The 23,827-nt window shown below is 47.6% G+C and overlaps 1 protein-coding gene across 1 annotated transcript in view; it reads right to left on the bottom strand.

The window, feature by feature from the left end:
- MYBL2 (MYB proto-oncogene like 2) overlaps positions 1–23,827 on the bottom strand; it is a 39,329-nt gene extending 15,502 nt beyond the window's left edge. The window contains exons 1-7 of the mRNA XM_023626603.2: positions 23,606–23,827; positions 19,955–20,048; positions 9,801–9,872; positions 8,495–8,587; positions 8,037–8,257; positions 5,188–5,350; positions 1,269–1,556 (exon numbers count right to left, since the gene is read on the bottom strand). Of these exons, the coding sequence (XP_023482371.1) occupies positions 1,269–1,556; positions 5,188–5,350; positions 8,037–8,257; positions 8,495–8,587; positions 9,801–9,872; positions 19,955–20,048; positions 23,606–23,625 (951 nt within the window). The 5' untranslated portion in view covers positions 23,626–23,827. The remainder of the gene's footprint in view (positions 1–1,268; positions 1,557–5,187; positions 5,351–8,036; positions 8,258–8,494; positions 8,588–9,800; positions 9,873–19,954; positions 20,049–23,605) is intronic.

Raw genomic sequence — 23,827 nt, 5'->3', positions numbered from 1 at the left:
GTATGTACGTAGCAAGTAACGAGCCTGGCACATAGCAGGCGCTCAAAGGTTAGATGTAATTACTAACTAAGCATTGGGCCTGGCAGCCAGTGGGTGCTCAATAGAAGTGAGTTCCCCTCTCCTCTTCTCTGTGCCTAGTGAGTGGAGAAGGATACGGGACAGTCTGAGGATGAAGGGAGGTAAGGCCGTGAAACGCCAACAGTGCCAGGCGCCAAGTGGGCCCAACTCTCATCTAACACTCCCCTTAAAGCCCAAAGCAGGGACTGCAGCCGGTAGCCTGGGAGACTGATGAACACAGCAGACCTGCTCTCTAGCTACTCTGAAATTCTCTGCAGTGGAGGGGACTCCACAGACGGACCCTGCAGCTGGGTCTAGTCCCAGCCGCTGGGCACAAGAGGTGAGGCCCAGAGTCAGAGGGACTCAGCAGATGGTCCCCTGGAGACTGCACCATCCAGTCTTTCATTGGGCAGGACAGTGGGAGCACAGCACAATGGTCAAGGCCACCAAGCTTACTCGCTGTGTGACCTTGGGTACACTACTTGATCTCTCTGATCCTCAGTCTTATCTACAACACAGAGAAAGGATACACCTCACAGGATATTGTGTGGACTGTACATTAAGCTCAGAGCCTAGCATTTAGCAGATGTTCAATAAACAGCATCATTACTCTTAGTAAACAAGGGGAAGCCCAAGAATGCTGGTGAAGGCAGGGCACCTCCCACTGAGCTCCCCTGCCCCTGGTTGCCAGGCCTGCTACCCATCACCTGCTGAAACGCCCTCCACACTGCAGGCCTGGCTGACAAAGCGGGGAGCCGGAGACGTCACACCAAGAGGTGCTTCCTCCCACCAAGCTTTCTCCCAAGGGGCACAATCCAGCGCAGCCTTGGGGGCTGCTCCCCCTGAGCAATCAGAACCCACCCACCACTCCAGCCCCAGGCCCCTCTCAGGGACACCCAACCATCTCTGGTGCCACAAATCCCACGTTCCCCGTCCTGTGTTATCAATCAGACACCTTCCCCTCGTCATCTCTGAGGAATCAGGGCAGTGCCACCTCCTCTGGGGAGCCCTCCCACCCCACCCTGAACTGTACAGCATGAGCCAGGAGCTCCCTTAGGGCAGAGACTACATGGCAACTATCTCGGTGTCCCCAGGCCAGGTACTCAGCATCGGCTCAGTAAACGTGAGCGGGACTGGAAGGAGGCCTGCCCTTGGGAGCACTACACTGGGGGTGCTCCAGGCCCACCCGGAAGTACCATGACCAACATTACCGACTCGATCAAGTCCAGGGCTTCGGAGAGGCTGGCCCCCACGGCAGGGATGAGGAGGTTTGCGGCCTCCACCACCCACTTGTAGGGCAGGCTGATTTCCGGTGGGGAGCCCTCCTGGTCGTCACGCTTGGGGGAGTCCTCCAAGGGCTCTGGCGTTCGCACTTCGTCCAGCTCTGCAGGGACAGGGTCCTGCTCCTTGGAAGGGGCGGCTGCCACGGCCTCCTCCTCGCTGCTCTCCTCCTCCTTCATGGCGGGGGGCGCCGGGGGCCAGCCGGCCACGAGACCTCCCTGGTGGACACAAAGGCACACCGCTGGGACTTTCTGTTCTGAGCTCTAGACTGTGCAGTATTCCAGCTAAAAACGCACAACCTAAGGAAACTCAGATGAACCCAAATCGAGAGACAGTATATGAAATAACTGGCCTTACCTTACACTTCTAAAAATATCAATATCACAATAGAGTAAGAAAGGCTGATGAAGCATTCCAGAGGCAAGAAGTCGAAAGAGATATGACAATGAAATGCAACGTCTAATCCTGGATTGGACTGTGGGCAGGAAAAAAACGGAATATGGACTGTAGATAACAGAAAAGTCTCAAATCGGTGTTAAATTCCTTGGATTGGACATAACTGTACTGTGGTTATGTAAGGTTACGCCCTTCCTCTTAAGAAACACGCAGTGAAACATTAAGGGATAAAGAGGCACCATGTATGTAACTGACTCTCAAATGGCTCAGATAATGAGTGATACGTGTATATAGAGAGAAAGATAAAGTAAATCTGGCAAACGTTAAAAACTAATGAATCCAGTAAAGGCTATATAGGAGTTCTTTGTTCTATTCTTGCAACTTTTCTGTATGCTTAACATTTCAAAACGCAAATTTGAAAAATGAGCGTTTACTAATTTTGTGAAAGACCAAAAGGAATAGAGGAAAAGGGTTCATGGCAATAGCTCTTTTAGCAGAACCTGGGAAACAAGCTTGACACTTTAACCCGACAGACCCCAGCGTGGCCTTGGAGATGGCACATGTGGTTAGCTGGGTCCCGTGTCAATGGGGGCACAATGGAATCAGGGAGAGGACTTGGGCTCTGGATTCAGACGGAGCTTTGCCACTGACCAGCTGACCTTGGGCAAGCTGTTTGACCGTCTGAGGGTCAATTTCCTTGCCTGTGAAACGAGGACACTAACGCTTACCATGCAGGGACATTACACAGATCGGCAATGATGTGAAAAGCATCCAATCTAAACAGGGGCTGTTATTGGTATCGTTGTCAAGTGACACGATGGATACGGTTTGTGATAAAGCAAAGGACGAAAAGGACATAAGAACAGATTTGATTAAAACGTGTAACTGCTATAACAGAAGGGCGGGGAAGAATGCCACAAACACTATTTAATAGCTACCAACATGGGAATCCCAGTTTGGAAAACAGCCACTTTGAAAAACAGTTTGGCACTTTCTTATAAAGCTTGGTATACACTTACCATATGACTCAGCAATCCCTCTCCTAGATATTTACCCAAAAGAAAGGAAAACTTACATTCACACAAAAACCGGCACATAGATGTTTACAGCAGCTTCATTTGCAAACACTAGCTGGACACAACGTCCCTCAGCTCGTTAACAGAAACACTGTGGCACATCCATACAGTATCACTCAGCCATAAAAAGGAACAAAGCACCGATACACACAACAACATGGACAAGATGATCAGATACGACAGACTCAAGAATGAGGTAAACATCTGTATACATATAACAACATGGAAAGATCTAATAGAAAAAGAGACGTAAGATGGTGAGATATAACAAAATCCCATTTTAAGCTTATTACCCTCAGTAACAAATGTTGGAAACGATATATTGGTTCTCTGGGGAAGCTGAGATTAGTGAGCTCTGCCCTCTGCACTGTTCAATTCTGTAAAGTTTTCCCTCTTTACAGTGATCATGTGTTACTTTTGAAGCACAGGGAAAAAACTTATAATTGCAAGCACTGACCAGTGAGCGGGGAAAATAGGAGGTGGTCCCAAACACACATTAACAGGCAAACCTTCTCTGGCAGGCAATCTAACAAGATCGATTAAGAGTTTTTCAAGAATTATCTATCCATCTCTAGGAATTTCTCAAGAAATAATTGAGCAAATAAGCGGTGACTGAGCCACAAGGACAATCATTAAAGTTTTGTTTCTAATAACAAAAAATTGGATATGAGCTTAATTAAACAACACAACAGAACCATTAAATTGACGCTGGAGAGGAATGAGTATGGAGGACACAGTAACACACGCTGACCTGCTGACCTGACCTCCTGTGCTCAGGGTTGTGATCTGGGGCTCATCCTGGCCCAGCATGGCCAGCACTCCAGACTTGAAAAATCAAGAAAGAGAGGCAAGGACATTCTATAAGCTCCAGCTGAGCACTGCAGAACTGGAGCAGTGAACAAGTTGCATCTAGCCAGTAAGAAAGGGGAAGGGGGAGCATTAAAAAAATTATTAAATGGTTCACAATTACAGAAAATATTGAGAAACGGTTGTGAAAGACGACATGACTGGAGCCATATTAAAACAGAGCCAGAGCAGCCATTTCAGAGGAATTGCCTTGCACGGCTTGTTTTCTTTATCTTCCAAACTAAACTGAACCACCAACATTCCAAGAAGTCAGCAGGGACAAGAATATCCTGTTTGTAAGGACTGACGAAACCGGACTTTGCCGATGACTGAATGGCTAACCAATCAATGAAGTACAAACCCAGCGTTCCCTAGTCTAGCATCAACACACTCTTCTTTAATACAACCTTGCTCCTCTCCCTCCCTTTTCCCATAAACACTCAGCCCCTCTCCTGTAATCACGACACTAGTTTGGGTTTCTACCTGAATCTGTGCTCCTTGAACTGCAATTCTTTGATCCCAAATAAACGCTGTGCCTCTTAAACCGGTTTCTGTTTTGTAGCTGACAGTGTAGAAGTGTGTTACCTACCACATACCCAGCACTGTCAAATCTTACACTTTGACACGTATGCTTCAAATCTTTATTTATTTTATGAATAAATCATTAGATATAGCTTAAAAATACCAATGAGAAGTTTACTCTGGGGTGTGGGATGGGAGATGTTAACATCTGCACATTGGTTTCATTTTCACAACTGCAAATGTAACACAGTATGATTTTCCAGCAAATCATATAAGATTATAGACACAGAAAACAGATGAGGGGTACCAGGGGGTAAGGGTGGGAAAAAGGCTGATGAAAAGGGGCACAGGGAACTTAGTGGGTGATGGCAACGTTCTGTATCTTTTTTTTGTTTTTGTTTTGGAAGACTGGCCCTGAGCTAACATCCGTGCCCATCTTCCTCTACTTTATATGTGGGACACCTACCACAGCATGGCTTGCCAAGCGGTGCCATGTCCGCACCCGGGATCCAAATCGGAGAACCCCGGGCTGCCAAAACGGAACATGCGAACTTAACTGCTGTGCCACCATGCTGGCCCCTGCTCTGTATTTTGATTGTAATGGTCGTTACATGACAGTGTGTTTTTGTCATATCTTAGGAACTGTACACTAAACACAACGAATTTTCCTATATGTGAACTATACCTCAGTAAACCTGATTTGTTTATTGCAAATATGCTTTTAGTATGAAAAGCCTAGAAAGAGCAACAGGTAGGAAGGAGCTGTTGACAAGGACAGAAGGAGGCTGAGGACCCCTGCATCTCGTCCTCAGAAGCGTGTGACAAGGACAGGGCCTGGTGAGACACATGGCCCACACGGAGACCCTGTGGCAGGAACTAACGAACAGCTGAGGAAAAGGTGAAATGAGAAGAACAGATGTAAACGAGATGGTGTCGGATAAACATGCGACCCAACAAACCAACCCGGAGCCACGCCCAGTGGCCGAGGCGCCTCGGGCAGCCATCCCACCTGGCCCTCTGCAGGGTGGGCACGCTGACGGCCGTCCTTGTCCTCGAGCTCCACCAGCAAGTACACGGGGGGCTTGCAGTCCTTGGTCTCGCTCAGGAAGCCTCCCGTGTCCACCTTCCTCTTGATGGTGGAGTTCCAGTGATTCTTCACAGCATTGTCTGTCCTGCAGGGGCCAAGAGCGGACCACTGAACCCCAGCCCTACAGCCTGTGTGCCACTGGGCATGCCACTGACCCCCCTGAACTAAGTCCCCACTTCTGTAAATAAGGGTTCAAATCAATGAACTCTAAGGTCTCTTAGCTGTAAGATGAAGCTGCACGTTTCTAGCCCTTAATGATTTATAGAGCATTTCCACTCACCTCTGTAAAATAAGCAAAGGTTTTATTCAGCTTACGGCAAAAATCATAAAACTGAAATGTTTGTGGAACTCTCATTCCCTCCCCTGCTCACTCTGCATTTGTAGAAACCATGAGCAAACCGCTGGCTGCTGACCCCCATCCTGAGGCTCACGGTGACCTTGAACATAAGCCCCATGCATCTCTGAAGACTGAAAAACCACCACAGAGGGCAGAGCTAGATGACACAGAGGGTCCACGACTGTCCACTCTGAGCCTTGGTTTCTTTATCTGGAGAAGCAGAAGACCGCTTCATACTCCACCACTCACTGAAGATTAGACGAGGAGACACGTGTAGTAGTACAAAGCACAGAGCAGCACAATACCACGGAACCGCAGAGCAGTACAGAAGTTCAAGGAAGCACAGGAGGACAGGAGCAGATTGGTACTGCAGTACGGAAGGAGTGGGTAGGAGAGAAGGCCACAGCAGTATGAAGTAGCATTCCAGAGAAGCATAGAAATATACAGTGTGTAGAAGTATAAGATACTAGGGAAGTATAGAGTATTATAGTACTACAGAAGTGTACAGCAGTAGAGTAGGAAGCAGGACATGGCAGCAGAGTGGTATAGAAGTATAGAGAAGTAAGTACTACAGAAACATACAGCAGTAGAGTAGTAAGTAGCATACGCTGGTAGAGGAGTATAGAGGTAGAGAGCAGTACAGTACTACAGAAGCATATAGCAGGGGCCAGCCCGGTGGCACAGCAGTTAAGTTCACATGTTCTGATTCTCGGCGGCCCGGGGTTCATCGGTTCAGATCCCGGGTGCGGACATGGCACTGCTTGGCAAGCCATGCCGTGGTAGGCGTCCCACATATAAAGTGGAGGAAGATGGGCATGGATGTTAGCTCAGGGCCAGTCTTCCTCAGCAAAAAGAGGATTGGCAGCAGTTAGCTCAGGGCTAATCTTCCTCAAAAAAAAAAAGCAGCATATGTAGTAGAGCAATATGAAGCAGAGAGCGGTACAGTACTACAGAAGCGTGTAGCAGCACAGGAGGAAGCAGCACGTGACTGTACTTCAGTGTGGTACGTGGTACTACAGTAGTGTACGAGTGCCAACAGGCACTTCCTTCCCTGGGGCTCCACGCAGAGTGCCTTTCCCTTGGACTGTGACCAGAGACTACCAGCTTGACTGAGCAGGAGGCTAAGAGGAGGGTGGGTATCTGCGATCGCTCCCACTGCAGCCGTCAGGACGGCGCTGACCAGGCAGGGCTCGGGGCACTATGAGGAGGTTGCCGGGGACCAACTGTGGTCTGAAAGGACAGAGAAACCTTCTCTGAGGAAATCACACCCCACCAAGAACTGCAGGATGAGAACATGTTGGCTACACGATGGGCGCGGGCAGAGGGTGTCCTGGGACGACAGAGGGACACAAGGGCGTGTTTGAGAAGAGCTCAGCACGTGTAAGGCACTGAGAGGAGGGCGGAGCAGCTGAAGTTCAACAGGTGAGCAGGCAGACGGTGAGTCGAGGAAGGCTGGTGGCGTGCGCCAGGCCACGCAGGCCACATGGGGAAAGAGGCCTTTTAACCCAAACGTTAGAAGTGCCGAAAGGGTAACACATTCAGGTTTGAGTTTTGAAAAGAGACCATTCTAGACTTCAGGGGAAAAACACCCTCTGGCGTTTTATCTCCTCTCCCTCCAAGGACTGCACTGCCATGACAAAGAAAGGATTAAAAATAAAACAGTATAAGAGACAAGGAGAACAGGGTAGAAGACAGCAGCAAATAAGAGATTTTTCTAAGTTTCCACAAGATGGAAAGAAGTTAGGGGAGCTGGAGCCGGCCTCGTGGCCGAGTGGTTAAGTTCGCGTGTTCCGCTTCAGCAGCCCAGGGTTTAGCCGGTTCGGATCCTGGGCGCAGACGTGACACCACTCATCAGGCGACGCTGAGGCTGCGTCCCACATGCCACAACTAAAAAATATACAACTACATACCAGGGGAATTTGGGGAGAAAAAGCAGAAAAAAAAAAAAAGAAGTTAGGGGAGCAAGAAGCCACTTAGGAGACTAGGAGTCTGGCAAGAATGGAGCCAAGTCTTCCCAAAGCTCCCCACAGAACATCAAGAGGCTCAGGGCTTGGAGGGACCAGGCGCAGCTAGGAGTAGGGTGAAAAGGTGCAGATACTGGCCCTGACCTTGTAGGCAGGAGGGAAGAGATTTATTTTCTAGAACAAATGACCAGGCAACGCTGGCCACAGCAGCAGAGGGCAGGGATGGTGCACAGAGCTGAAACGGGGACCAGATGAAAACCAGCACTAAATGGGAGGCCCCTTCTCCTGCCCTGCTCCAGAACTCCCCACAGCCAGGCCCAGGCAAGAATCTAAAGGATTCATCATCTCCGGGAAAAGTGAACAACTCTGAGAAATCTGACTCCTGGAGCACCCCCCGCAAGGCCCACAGACGACCCGACCTCCTGGGAACAGGGCCTGCCGGCTCCACCCCAGCCCCAGGAGGCACTCACCGCCCCGGCAGCATCTTGGCGATCTCGGCCCAGCGGTTGCCCAGCACCTTGTGGGCCTCACAGATGATGCGGTCCTCCTCCTCGGTCCAGCAGGACTTCTTCACCTCAGGGTTGAGGTGGTTGTGCCAGCGCTCACGGCACTGCTTCCCCAGCCGGCCCTTCAGGTGCTTGGCGATCAGCGTCCACTGCTTCGTGCCGTACTTCTTCACCAGCTCGATGACCTTGCAGAAAAGCCTCTGTGAAGCCAGCGGGATGCGCCCCTCCCTCACCCCCCCACAGCACCATCACTCCGTGGGAGCCTCACCATGGCCCTGAGAAGGGACTGCCCAACCTGCGGGGTGACACACACCCATGCTCAGCTTGGCCCCCCTGCCAACCCCAAGGGCAACCACACAGTCCCTTGACTTGCTGGGGTGGGTGAAGGCCCACTGTGTGCGAGGCCTTGACCCACTAGTCACCTTTTGGTCTTCCTCTTTGGTCCATGGCCCCTTGACGAGGTCTGGATTCAAGACCCTCAGCCACCGGTACTGGCACTGCTGGTCAGTGCGGTTCTGGGGGAAGAAGAGGACCGTGCCAACTCCTGGGATGGTGGCCTTGGACCCTTGTCGAGTGCTGGGCTCAGGGGACCGTGGCCAGGCTCACCTCAGATGGGCGTCTGTCTTGTTCCCTACACCCACCACTCACTACATGCCCACATGCCAGAACACGTGTGGTCTCCCTTTGCTATAAGAGGGCGTGGATGGAACTGGGCAAACTCAGAACTCTGCCCAGGGAAGCCACTTGCTGCCACCCTAACACAAGGAGCTGCCATCATGAGCCTTTAAACCCCTGTAAAAGCTTGTGAGGGGGCCGGCCCGTGGAGCAGCAGTTAAGTTTGCACGTTCCGTTTTGGTAGCCCAGGGTTTGCAGGTTCAGATCCCAGGTGTGGACCTACATACCACTTGTCAAGCCATGCTGTGGCCAGCACCCACATATACAATAGAGGAAGATGGGCACGGATGTTAGCTCAGGGCCAGTCTTCCTCAGCAATAAGAGGAGGATTGGCAGCAGATGGTAGCTCAGGGCTAATCTTCCTCAAAATAAAAATCCCCCCCAAAAAACCTAAAAAGCTTGTGGGGTATGTGAGGGATCCTTGCTTGCTTCTGGGAAAATATCATTTCCCTAAAGGTTTCAGATCACGTGAAAGGAGGGGAGAAGAGGATGGGCAGAAGGAGTCTGGGGACTTGGTCACGGAGCTGCCTGAGTGACCCAGGAAATAAGCCAGACAGCAGCTCCTGCGACATTGCCTCCTGCCAGACACCTGCAGTCCTGGGAGTGGGGATCTGAGGGGACCCGCACCACAGGAGGCTCCACATGCTGAATGTGGTGACACCAGCTAGCTCTGCGGGGGCCTCACCACAAAGCCTGCCAAGAGCATTGTCTCCCCAGTTCCAGTCTCACTGTTGAGACACTGAGCAGCAATTCGCTCCTGACTTGCAGGAAGACATGCACATGTCACTGATCACACGCTGCAAATGTCAGAGAGGCTGAAGACCACCAGGCATGCCAAGGCTGCTGGGTGGAGATGCTTACGTCAGGGTGCCTCCAATTCCAGTTTGGGAAGAAAGGGCTTAGGGAGGTTGTTTGGTTCTGTTTGGGTGAGCTGGGGGGCTTGGTAAGGAACTCCCTTTTTTTCTCCACGGCAGAAGGTCTGTCCTAGGCACACTGTCTGGTCACCAAGAACACTTGACCCTGGGAAGGGGGCCGCAGAGGGGCTGCACTCACAGGAAAGTGGCTGGCCAGGAACTTCCAGTCTTGCTGTCCGAACTGCCTCACCAGAGTCCTCAGCTGCTCATCCTGCCAATACCAGAAAGACAGAGGGCTTGCTCACACATGTGCAGAAAGCAGCTGTTCCCGACAGAGCCTTCCCCAAGAGGAACAGCCTCATTCATCCATTCAGTCATGGAATGAGCAGCTACTACGAGCTGGGCACTACAGACACAGCAGCGGGCAGCCACAGAGCTGCCCCAACCTCAGGGGACTTGTGGTCTAAAGGGAGGGAGATGCTAAGCAAAGGCTCCCACAAACAAAAGTAAAGCCACCCCAGGCCGGGGGTACGGAGAGGTATATAGTGACTGTCTATTCAGGGAGACCAAGGGATGGGCTCAAAGGAAGTCTGAGGTAGCTGAATGCAGGAAGCAAGTGAGAGAGGGATGCAAGGGGCCAGACCACATGCAGGACTGATTCAGGCCTTTGGGTCATGCAAAGCCACTGACGCATTCAGGCAGTGGATGGTCATGGTCTGAATGCTTGTTGTGAAGTTCACTTTGGTAGCTGCAAGAAAAGGGGCTTAAGAGGGCAGGATGGACAAAAGGATGCCATTACAGGCACCCAGACCAGAGAGGCCAGTGACTCAGCAGGGAGATGGAGAGACCTGGGCAGAATAATCAAGAGTAGTTAGAAGGCAAAACAGTATCGGTTAAAACATTCTCCTGAAAACGAACTACTGATTCAGGCAAGAACACGAAATCTCAGCATCACCATGATGCACGAAAGGAGTCAGGCAGAAAGGGGTACACACTGCGTGATTCTACACGTATCCAATTCTAGACGATGTTAACTAAGCTACAGGGACAGAAAGGTAGTCAGTGGTTGTCTGAGGTCAGGGGTGGAGAGAGGGAGAGATGGATAGCAAAGGGGAGCAAGGAATGTTTGGGGGGGTGACATTCTATAATGTGAAGGTGCTCATGGTTCAACCGCAAAACATCAGTTGAAACTCATCAAACTGTCCTTTAAATGGTTGTAGTTGATTGTAGGTAAGGTATTCCTCAGTCAAATTGATTTTTTTCACTTAACATATGAAGATAAAGAAAATGTGGCATATCCATACAATGGAATATTATTCAGCCTTAAAACAGGAGGAAATTCTCAGTCTAGGAGGTGACGTCAGCATCACTGCGGAGAGAGCTTTCCCAGTAATCCCTCCCCTCCACCACACAACGAAAAAGACATCCATAGTCCAACAGAGGACATCCAAACACAACACAAAAGACATCCGAGAGACCCACACAGCCATATGACAGGGGGCAGAGAGGCTGGAGCCCCCCTTGGAGGAGGTGGAACGGGGCTAAGAGAAAACTTCATTCCCTCCCCAAAAGACTAGGATCTGGGACCGTGGGAGGCCTCAGAGAGGGAAGGAAGTGGGGAGGGGACATTCATTCGCAGGAACGTCAAAGATCCACGAGGGCCCTTGCAGCCTAGAGGGAACCCCTCTACTGGGGTGAAAGCTACTGTGGGGGTGACCTCATCAAGCCAACCCTGACAGCAGACAGCAAGGGCAGAGCAAGAAAACCCCAAGAGCATGCAGAAGAAAGTGCACCCCCTCCCACCCACCCAACGCCAGCTCCAGCGCCTGGCATCCTGGTGGACCACAGAGGGCTCAGAATATGCAGCTCTTGACCCCCACCCAGTGGCAACAGGCAGTAACTGCAATCAAATAATACCACTATGTGCAAAAACAGAGCCATGCCCTCTAGTAGTATCGAAAATTATATTAAATCTCCAGACCAGAGAGAAAATGACAAGTACACAGAAATCAGTCCTGAGGACACAAAAACACATAATCTAAATGACAGAGAATTAAAAATAGCTGTCAGAAAATTCAACAAGTTAAAAGAGAATGTAGAGAAACAATTCAACAAGTTCAGGAGCTACTTCATAAAAGAAGATTGAAACTATGAAGAAGAATCAATCAGAAATATTAGAGATGAAAGACACAATGGAAGAGATCAAACAAAATATGGATTCCCTGAACACCTGAGCAGACATCACAGAAGAATGAATCAGCATAATTGAGGGTAGACATGTTGAAACACTCCAGATAGAGGAGAGAGAACTAAGGCTAAAAAGAAACGAAGAAAGTCTCCACGAAATATCCGAATCAATTAGGAAATGCAATATAAAAATTATAGTATTCAAGAAGGAGAAGAGAAGGAGAATGGAGCAGAAAGCTTGTTCAAAGAAATAATAGCAGAGAACTTCCCAAATCTAGGGAAGGAGATGGAAATCCACATGGAAGAGACTAACAGATCTCCTAAATATGTCAATGTAAAAACATCTACTGCAAGGCATATAGTAGTGAAACTGGCAAAAGTAAATGACAAAGAAAAAATACTAAGGGTAGCAAGGCAGAAGAAAATAACATACATCAGGCTTTCAGCAGATTTCTCTGCAGAAACCTTATAGGCTAGGAGAGACTGGAATGACATATTCAAATCTTTGAAGGACAAAAACTTTCAGCCAAGAATATTCTATCCAGCAAAAATATCCTTCAGATATGAGGGAGAAATAAAAGCTTTCCAAGATAAACAAAAGCTAAGGGAGCTCGTAGCCACAAAACCCCACAGTCACACAAGAAATCCTCAGGAAGGCCTTCATACTCACAAAAAAAAAAGGGGAGAAAGAGGTTACAAAGCACAGAGTAAGGTGATAAATAGGTAGACAAAGTCAGAAAATTGCAGCTATACATCAGAACAGGTTAGTAAATACTCAAACGTAGCACTGAAGATAAAGGAAAACACCAAAAACAAAGATAATCTTGTCATTTTAACCACAAACTCACAACATAACATGGAATAAGATGTGACAAGAACAACTTACGAGGGGAGGAGGAAAGGGACTGAATCGGTTTAGACTAAGGAAATAAGAGGGCATCAGAAAATGGACTATCTTGTCTACAAGATTATGAATACAAACCTCATGGTAACCACTAAACAAAAAAGCAGAACAAAGACACAAATAATAAGTAAGGAGAAAACAAAGAAACACAACATAAAAAACTACATAACTCAACTGGTAGACCAAAATACACAGGACACTAAACAAAGGAAATGCAGGAGAACCAGAAAACGAGTGATAAAATGGCAGCATTAAGCCTTCGTATAGCGATAATCACCCTGAACGTAAACGGATTGAATTCTCCAATAACAAGACACAGAATGTGGAGACGGTATAAAGAACAAGACCCAACAATATGCGGCATCCAGGAAACACATCTCAGCTCCAATGACAAACACAGGCTCAGAGTGAAGGGGAGGAAGACGATACTCCAAGCTAATGGTAAACAAAAGAAAGCAGGGGTTGCAATACTTATATCAGACAAAGTAGATTGCAAGATAAGACAGGTAAAGAGAGACAAAGAGGGGCAGTACATAGTGATCAAAGGGACAGTCCACCAAGAAGACAACACTATAAATATCTATGCACCCAACACAGGGGCACCAAAGTACATAAGCAACTATTAACAAACCTAAAAGAAGACATTAATAATAACACAATTAATAGTAGGGTACCTCAACACTCCACTCGCATCAATGGATAGCTCATCCAGACAGAAAATCAACAAGGAAAAAGTGGAATTAAATGAAAAGCTAGATCAGTTGGACTCAATAGACATATATAGATCACTTCATCCAAAAACAGCAGAATACATATTCTTCTCAAGTGCGCACGGAACATTCTCAAGGACAGACCATATGTTGGGAAACAAGGCAAGCCTCAATAAATTTAAGAAGACTGAAATAATAACAAGCATCTTTTCTGATCACAATGCTACGAAGCTAGAAATTAATTATATGAAAAAGGCTGAGAAAGGGACAAAGTTGTGGAGGCTAACCAATATTGAAAAACCAATGGATCATTGAAAAAATTAAAGGAGAAATCAAAAAATCTCTGGAGACAGATGAAAATGAAAACACACCATACTAACTCACATGGGATGCAGCAAAAGCCGTATTAAGAGGGAAATTCATTGCAAAACAGGCTAACCTTAACAAACAAGAAAAATCCCAAATAAGCCATCTCAAACTACATCTAACTGAATTAGAAAAAGAAGAACAAACAAAGCCCAACGTCAGAAGGAAAGAAATAATAAAAATCAGAGCAGAAATGAATGTTATTGAAACAAAAAAGGGCAGCAGAAAGGATCAATGAAACAAAGAGCTGGTTATTTGAGAAGATAAACAAAATTGACAAACCCCCAACCAGACTTACAAAGAAAAAAGGACAGAAAGCTCAGATAAATAAAATTAGAAATGAAAGACGAGAAATAACAATGGATACCACAGAAGTACAAAGGATTATAAGAGAATACTATGAAAAGCTATACGCCAACAAAACGGACAATCTAGAGGAAATGGATAAATTCTTAGACTCTTAACAACCTCCCAAAGCTGAATCAAGAAAAAATAGATAATCTGAATAGACCAATCACAAGTAAAGAGATTGAAACAGTAATCAAAAGCATCTCAAAGAATAATAAAAGCCCAGGACCAGACAGCTTCCCTGGAGAGTTCTACCAAACTTTCTGAGAGGATTTAATACCTATTCTTCTCAAGCTATTCCAAAAAACTAAGGAAGATGAAATGCTTCCTAAGACATTCTATGAGGCCAACATCACTCTGATACCAAAGCCTGACAAGGACAACACAATAAAGGAAAACTACAGGCCAATATCACTGATGAACATAGATGCAAAAATCCTCAACAAAATATTGGCAACCTGAATACAGCAATACATCAAAAAGATCAGGGTCGGCCCCGTGGCCGAGCGGTTAAGTTCGCACACTCTGCTTCGGCGGCCCAGAATTTCTCTGGTTCGGATCCTGGGCATGGACATGGCACAGCTCATCAAGCCACGCTGAGGTGGCGTCCCACATGCCACAAATAGAGGGACCTACAACTAAAAATATACAACTACGTACCGGGGAGCTTTGGGGAGAAAAAGGAAAAATAAAATAAAATCTTAAAAAAAAAAAAATCATGTCACAATCAAGTAGTATTTATACCAGGGACACAGGGATGGTTCAAAATCCGCAAATTAATCAATGTGATACACATTAACAAAATGAGGAATAAAAACCACATTATCATCTCAATAGATGCAGAGAAAGCATTTGACAAGATCCAACAGCCATTTATGATAAAAACTCTTAAAATGGGGATACAAGGAAGTTACTTCAACATAATAAAGGCCATATATGACAAACCTACAGCTAACATCATACTCAATGGGGAAAAACTAAATGCCATCCCTCTGAGAACTGGAACAAGACAAGGATGCCCACTACCACCACTCTTATTCAACATAGTACTAGAGGTTTTGGCCAGAGGAATTAGGCAAGAGAAAGGAATAAAAGGAATCCAAATAGGGAGTGAAGAAGTGAAACTCTCGCTGTTTGGAGACAACATTATCTTATATGTAGAAAACCCTAAAGAATCCATCGGAAAACTTTTAGAAATAATTAACAACTACAGTAAAGTTGCAGGGTACAAAATCAACTTACAAAAATCAGTTGCATTCCTATACTCTAATAACAAACTAACAGAAAGAGAACTCCAGAATACAATTCCATTTACAATCTCAACAAAAAGAATAAAATATCTAGGAATAAATTTAACTAAGGAGGTGAAGGACTTATACAATGAAAACTCTAAGACATTATTGAAAGAAATTGATGATGACATAAAGAGGTGGAAAGAGATTCCATGCACATGGATTAGAAGAATAAACATAGTTAAAATGTCCATACTACCCAAAGCAATCTACAGATTCAATGCAATCCCAATCAGAATCCCAATGACATTCTTCACAGAAATAGAACAAAGAATCCTAAAATTCGTATGTGGCAACCAAAGACCCCAGATTGCTAAAGTAATTCTGAGACAAAAGAACAAAGCTGGAGGCATCACAATCCTTGACTTCAAAATGTACTACAAAGCCATAGTAATCAAAACAGCATGGTCTGGGGCTGGCCCTGTGGCTGAGTGGTTAAATTCGCATGCTCTGCTTTGGCGGCCCAGGGTTTCGCTGGTTCAAATCCTGGGCGCAGACATGGCACCGCTCATCAAGCCATGGTGAGGTGGCATCCCACAAGACACAACTAGAAGGACCCACAACTAAAAATACACAGCTGTATACTGGGGGAGCTTTGGGAGAAAAAGGAAAAATAAAATCTTAAAAAAAAAAAAAAACAGCATGGTACTGGTACAAAAACAGGCACACAGATCAATGGAACAGAACTGAAAGCCCTGAAATAAAACCACACATCTACACACAGCTAACCTTCAACAAAGGTGCCAAGAACACAGAATGGAGAAAAGATAGTCTCTTCACTAAATGGTGTTGGGGAAACTGGACAGCCACATGCAAAAGAATGAAAGTAGACCGTTATCTCATGCCATACAAAAAAATAAACTCAAAATGGATCAAAGACTTGAAGATAAGACCTGAAACCATATAACTCCTGGAAGATAATATACGTAGTACACTTTTTGACATCGAACTTAAAAGGACCTTTTCAGATACCATGTCTTCTTAGACAAGGGGAACAAAAGAAAAAATAACAAGTGGGACTTCATCAGACTAAAGAGCTTCTGCAAGGCAAAAGAAACTAGGATCAAAACAAAAAGACAACCCACCCATTGGGAGAAAATATTTGCAAATCATATATCCAACAAGGGGTTAACCTCCATAATATATAAGGACTCATACAATTCAACAACACCAAAAAAAACAGCCCCATCAAAAAATGGGCAGAGGATTTGAACAGACATTTTTCCAGAGAAGATATACAGACGGCCAATAAACACATGAAAAGACGTTCAACATCACAAATCATCAGGGAAATGAAAATCAAAACTATACTAAGATACCACCTTATGCCTGTTAAAATGGCTATAATCACTAAGACTAAAAATAACAAATGCTGGAGAGGGGGTAGAGAGAAGGGAACCCTCGTACACTGCTGGTGGGAATGCAAACTCGTGCAGCCACTATGGAAAACAGTATGGAGATTCCTCAAAAAACTAAAAATAGAACTACCACATGACCCAGCTATCTCACTACTGGGTATCTACCCAAACAACTTGAAATCAATAATCCAAAGTAACATATGCACCCCTATGTTCACCGCAGCACTATTCACAACAGCCAAGACATGTAAGCAATCCAAGATCCCATCCTCTGATGACTGAATAAAGAAGATGTGGTGTATATATACAATGGAATACTACTCAGCCACAAAAAAGGACAAAATCATCCCATTTGGAACAACATGGAAGGACCTGGAGGGAATTATGCTAAGCGAAATAAGCCAGACTGAGAAAGACAAACACCATATGATTTCACTCACATGTGGAACATAAACAAACACATGGACAAAGAAAACAGTTCAGTGGTTACCAGGGGAAGGCAGGCCGCGGGTGGCCACAGCGGGGAGCACTTACGTGGTGACAGACAAATAATACACAACTCAAATTTCACAATGACACAAACTATTATGAACTCGATAAAAAAAAAAAAGGAAATTCTGTCACATGCTACAACATGGACAAACCACGAGGAATTATGCTAAGTGAAATAAGCCAGTCACTAAAGGACAAATACTGTATGATTCCACTCATATGAAATACTTAAAGTCGTCAAAATCACAGAAACAGAAAGTAGAAAGGTGGTTGCCAAGGGCTAGAAGGGGAGATGAGGAATTGATGTTTAGTGGATATAGAGATTCAGTTTTGCAAGATGAGAAAGTTCTAGAGATCTGTTGCACAACAATGTGAATATACTTAACACAAACTGCACACTTAAAAATGGTTACAATAGTAAATTTAATATTATCTGGTTTTTTTCTTACCACACACACACACACACCAGCTGGGCAAAGTCCCACAGCCCACACCCACACAGCCAGCCCCGGACACGCTGCCCTCCCCTGGCACTCGACCTGGCCAGGCCACCACCTGCCTTCCTCCCATCTTCCCTATGTCCATCCCGACAAGTGGCATGGCCACTTTGCTGTTTCATCTCCAGCTCCTCCTGAACCCCGTGGGCCTCCTCCACCTGTCAACTCCATCTCGCTCTGCCAGTGTCTCCACAGCCATCTTCCTGCCTGGTATAGCGCCCTCCACTCCCTTGGTACTGATCCCAGGCTGCCCCCCAATCTCTTATCCACCCTACACACAGCAGACTAGCTCCCCTGAAGCCCAGCTATATTCATGTCACTCCTCTGCTTTAAAAACCTTCAATGGCTCCGCCCTGCTAACTAAATACATGCTACACTCCTCAGCCAGACACTCAAGGCCTTCTAGGATGTGCCCCAATTGATCTTTTTGTCCATTTCCCTCCAGCCAAACCAGGCCCCTCTCCTTGCTTTTCCCCACCCATCCCCTATTCTGCCTTGCCCACCATTTTGCACACTTCCCTGACTGCTGAATTTCCAAATCCTGATCCTTGAAACTTTCCCTAATCTCTTCGGACAACAGTAACCTCTCCCTCTAAAGGTATTTCAACTATTACAGCGCCTCCTCCGTGCTAGGAGCCTTAGTGCAAGAGTAGAGATATGATGGTGAGCACACAGAGAGAGACATGAATCCTGCTGGCTAATGCCAGCACATCCACGGGCCTGCCTGCGCAGGGGCTTATCTCTCCATCTCAGGTAGAGAGCTGCTCTGGGGTAGGAATCTTGTTTATTCTTCTAAGACCACAAGAGCCCAGCATAGTCCCTGATCCACAGTGGGATGAACAGCAAAGGCTTGCTTAGCACTCCGCTGAAGAAACATATTCTACAATTTAAGCGGGTTTCACAACTCATGTAAGTTAAAGGAAAAAAAGACCTAAAACTAAACACATCCAGGAAAACAGAAGCAGAACAAAAAGATAAGGCCAGTAGGAGTCTAAAATGGTACAACCAATTTAGAAAGAGGTCCAGCAGTTTCTATAAAACTAAGCAGACACCTACCCCATGACCATATCTCAGTATCCCCATAGAGAAATGAAAACATAATCCTCAAAAAAGACTTAGGCAAGAATCTTCATAGCCACAATCACCAAAAACTAGAAACGGCCCAAAAGTCCATCAACAAGTGAAACAGACTCTAACACAATACTGTTCAGCAACAAAAAAAGACGAACAAATTACTGAATCACGCAACTTTATGCTGAGCAAAAGAAGGCTGATAGAAGAGTATAGTTGTGTGATTTCATTTATGAGACATTCAAGAACAGGCAAAACCAAACTCAGAGAGACATTAGATCAGCAGTTGTCTGGAGCTGGGGAAGATGGACCACAAAGGGGACTTTTTGGGACAGTCAGGGTTGTGCTTACATGAGCATACACATTTGTCAAAACCGCTGGAACTGTTCACTTTGAAAGGTGTATTTGAGTGTACGTAAATATTTCCCTGAACTTGATTAAAGAATGAAAAGAAAATCAATTCAGAGCTTGATGTCATGAGAGACAATAAAGTTAATCTTAAAAAATAGTAATAGGGGCCGGCCCCGTGGCTGAGGGGTTAAGTTTGCGCGCTCTGCTTCGGTGGCCCAGGGTTTTGCTGGTTCAGGTCCCAGGTGCGGACACGGCACCGCTCATCAGGCCATGCTGAGGCAGCGTCCCACGTAGCAGAACCAGAAGGACCTACAACTAGAATGTACAACTGTAGGCTGGGAAGGCTTTGGGGAGAAAAAAAGAAGAAGATTGGCAAGAGATGTTAGCTCAGGGCCAATCTTAAAAAAAGGAAAAGAAAATATTTAAAAAAAAAAAACAGTAATAAAGAGGGGGTTGCAGATTTGGCTAAACCTCCTAGCAGTTAAAGGACAAGAGGCACAATTAATGTCCACAATACAGAACACAACAGCTCCCAGGAGACAACAGCAATTGCTGGCCCTGAGGTTTGAGGGACACATGCCCCAAAAAGACATCAATACTGAAACTCTCCAAGGATGCTCTGAGAAGAGGTATCATCGGGGAGAACCAGAGGACCCATCCACTTCTTTCACCAGCTGCTCCTCTTCCTCCCACATGTCAGGGTATCAGGCAGACACATCCCAGGCTCAGTTTTCAGGCCATCCCACCCCCCTTGAATTGCCCCTCAGTGTCACTTACCTCCTCGTGGGTCCACTTGACCTTACACTTGCTGTCCCTCTGCTCCGGCACGTCTGAATCCGTGTCCTGGTAATGCAGCTCATCCAGCTCCTCACTGCAAGAGGAGCAAGTTAAAGGTCAAGTACATGAGCCTCCACACGTCTTTGCTACATGACAGATGGACAGTGTGGGCAGTGGCCAGTCACCTCTAGGGAAAAGGTAGGGGAGGCAGGCTTTTACTCTTTCTGCTTTTTTTTTTTTTTTTGAGGAAGTTTAGCCCTGAGCTAACTACTGCCAATCCTCCTCTTTTTGCTGAGGAAGACTGGCCCTGAGCTAACATCCATGCCCATCTTCCTCTACTTTATACGTGGGATGGCTACCACAGCATGGCATTTGCCAAGCGGTGCCATGTCCACACCCACACCCGAACTGGCAAACCCTGGGAGGCCAAGAAGCAGAACGTGCACACTTAACCACTGTGCCACCGGGCCGGCCCCTCTTTCTGCTTTTAAAACCAGAAGTACTTCCACATTTTTTTTTTTAAAGATTTTATTTTTCCTTTTTTTCCCCAAAGCCCCCCAGGACATAGTTGTGTATTTTTAGTTGTGGGTCCTTCCAGTGTGGCATGTAGGATGCCTGCCTCAGCGTGGCCTGATGAGCAGTGCCATGTCTGTGGCCAGGATTCAAACCCCGAAACCCTGGGCCACCGAAGCAGAGGGCGTGAACCCAACCGCTCGGCGATGGGGCCGGCCCCCTCCACATTCTTTTTAATTTTTTCAATTTAATTTTTTCATTTTATTCTCTTATTTTCAGGAACAACCTAATGATTTCAAAAGCTACAAGAAAAAAAGAGGTTAAGATTTCATCAAGAATGTTATAATATTCAAAACCAGACACCCATTTAATATTTTTAATAACAAAACTTTTTAAACTTGCATGGATATTTTGAGGATTAAAGCTAATGATGTATGTAATCATCAAGCACCAGGATTTTAAGAAATATTAGTTATTTTAAATACATTATCTCAGTAACTGTGTCCAGTTTTGCACATCCCCTTCTCAATCCTTCCCCACACACAGACATAGTTTATGGAATACAAGCAGGGTAGAAGCAGCTTTGAATTCTGGATGTTTTAAATTATCTAATAGGCAATTTTCCAAGTTGCTCCAAAATCTTCCTATTTATCACGTTTAATGGTTACAAAAATGGAGATCACACTATCCATCTCCAGGGATGTCAGGGGCTCACACAAGGTTAGTAACCTCCCAACTCCATGTGGTGGGGCCTGCAGCAGGTCACCTGTCAGGTACTCCTAAGGCAGGTATATGTAAGTGGGAAAAGCCCGCACATCTCCAAACAAGCAAGGCCAGCACAGGCTGGGTGCCAAAAGAAGGAAGAGGGCTTCCTTTCGTGTCCACACTTTCCCCTTCCCCAGAACTCAGCATCTTCCCAGAGCCACTCCTACGCCCCCACGACACCTTGGAAATCCTCCTGCCTCAGAATGTACGCCCTTAGGCTGCAAGTGCCTGTCTCCTTGACATCATCAACAGGTCAGCTCCACCTCCACCTCTCCCTGGATTGCGGCGGGGGGTGTGGGGACCCGCGCACCAAAAGGCCTTAAGAAATGTTTGCTCAGGGAATGACTGGATACACAAATGAATGAATGAACGAATGTGCAAAGCTGCTGCCTATTAGTCAAAAAATGCTAATTAAAGTAAATTTTTTAGAAGTAGGAAAGGAAGGTATGGCATCTAAACCCAGCAACACATCAGTCACAGAAGGAGCTGGAATTCAGCCTTGTGCTGTCACTCCCGAGCCAATTCAAGGGGTCCTCCACCGCGGTAAAGTAGGAGGCAAGAAATCTACAAGACACTAATTAACAGAATGAAGCTGGTTTTAAAATCAGCTGCCCCAGACTCCTTTCTGACAGAAACCACACTTGGTTCTCCAGCACCCAGCTTCTAATCGAACCTGAGCAAATGTTCCTTCAAGGATGAACAGGTGTCTGTGTGTACACTCTCTGGTGCTTTTTAATGGGGAAGCAACTCGGACAGCTGGGAGAATTCTGTGAGATAATATACTTCTATCACCAACATGGTGCTGACCGTGCACTTCACAGGCACTCCCGTCATCCCCATTTAATGGATGTGGAAACTGAGGCTCACAGGGCTTATGCCACTTGCGAAGTCCGCAGAGCCAGGCTCCAAACCTGCACCTTCAAGTCTTCACCTCATAATCCCAGCTGAAAAAGCAGAGGCCAAGTCAGTGGTGGCCACCACATGTAGGTCCCACACACCCTTTCTACGCCCTTCAGTGTGCTGGGCTCTGCTCCAGGTGGGGTGAGTCAGAAGCTGAGCGGGAAGTGGGGCACTGATGCCAAGGAGAGTCATAGCAAGCGGCCAAGAATGGAGCTGAGAGCTGTGGGGTGCCAGGGTGCAGAACCCACCCCTCACCTGGGAGGGGGTTCCTCCAGTGAGCCCCATGGGAGAAGTGGCAGAGGACCTGGGGGTTGTCTGGGGCTTTTATCATTTCCTGGAGTGATACTTCCGGAACCAAAAGTCAGGAGAGCGTCTGACAAGTGCCTAACCGGAAAACTCCCGGGAACTGGAGCTGCCCTGGGAAATGGTGACCTGAGGAAGACAGACCCTGTGCCAGGCACCCTGGCCACTGCGCAGGGCTCAGACGCCTCCTTGCTGAGAGGAGCTCTGGGGAAGGCCTCTCGGGTCTGCACCCTCGGCCTGAGAAGGCAAACACCACCTGCAGAGGGCTGTGGGACTGTCTGAGTCCAGGGAGGGGTCAGGGCAGGACCCCTTTGTCTTCCCTGACTCCCAAGCTGGCTGAGAAGCCCAGAACTCAGGCGCCAGGAGCGCAGGCGTAAGACTGGGACCTGGAGCCCACAGAGCCGCGTCGGGGCTCCACTCAGCCACTTTTTCTCTGGGGGAGTAAGTAAAATGGAGACCACAGTTCCTGCCTTGGCCCCAGGGGCTGCTGGCACAGAGTGGTCTTGACACACATCAGTTTCTCTTCCCCTCACCTCCGACCCCAGCTGCCCCAAAACTCCTCACGTGGAACAGGAAGACAGGTCTCTGAAACTAAACCGAGCTGGGGCCCGGAAGCCAGGTGGTGGGGGACAAAGTGCCCCCTCCCCCACGGCACATTTCCCAGGCCAAGGGAGAGCGTTTGGGGCCCTCTGGGCTTCCCCAAACGTTGAGAATCGGCAAATCTGAACCCAAATAAGCTTGAACGACAAGTGTCTTCCAGGCTTTGGCCTCCCGCTCACTGTGACTTGGAGAATCATTTTCCCTCTTCAGGGGTCGCCTCCGTCCCCGGTAAAGGCCCTACCAGTTGACACCGCCATCCCACCCCCACCCTGCAATTAGGCGGGAGACAAAATGACATCATGCAGGGCTTGGCCCGGGTCCCAGGAGACCCGCTCGCCCCGGCTCCGAGGTCCAGCAGGCCCGGGGAGGGAAGCGAGGGACCCTCAGGAGCCCCCCGGCTTCGCGCGCGCCCCCTGCCTCGGGCGACCCAGGGCGCAGCATTTCCCCCAGAACCCTGGCCCCCGCCCCTTCGGAGGGGCCACGGCTTGAGGGGGGTGGGAGCGGGAATCAGGGTGGAGGGGGATGGGGTCTGCGGAGGGGGAGGGGCCCTCAGCCCCCCGCCACGCTCACCCGCGCGTCCGCCGAGACATCCCCCCGGCCCGGGCCGCGCCGCGCTCGCCCGCCCGTCGGCTGAGCCCGGAGCGGGAGCCGGGCCGGGGTCAGGGCGCGGGCTGTTCCGGCCGCTCCGGGCCCCGGGGCCGCGCTGGGAGGCGTCAGCGTGTCCTCAGGTCCCGCCGCCGCTCGCAGGAACTGCAGCCGCCGCCGGCGCGCACAGAAGCACTTTTCTATCTC

The sequence above is a fragment of the Equus caballus genome, chromosome 22, assembly GCF_041296265.1.
Source record: "Equus caballus isolate H_3958 breed thoroughbred chromosome 22, TB-T2T, whole genome shotgun sequence".
NCBI lineage: Eukaryota > Metazoa > Chordata > Mammalia > Perissodactyla > Equidae > Equus > Equus caballus.
Note: the sequence above shows the minus strand (reverse complement) of the source record. Positions and strands in the feature narration are given on the sequence as shown.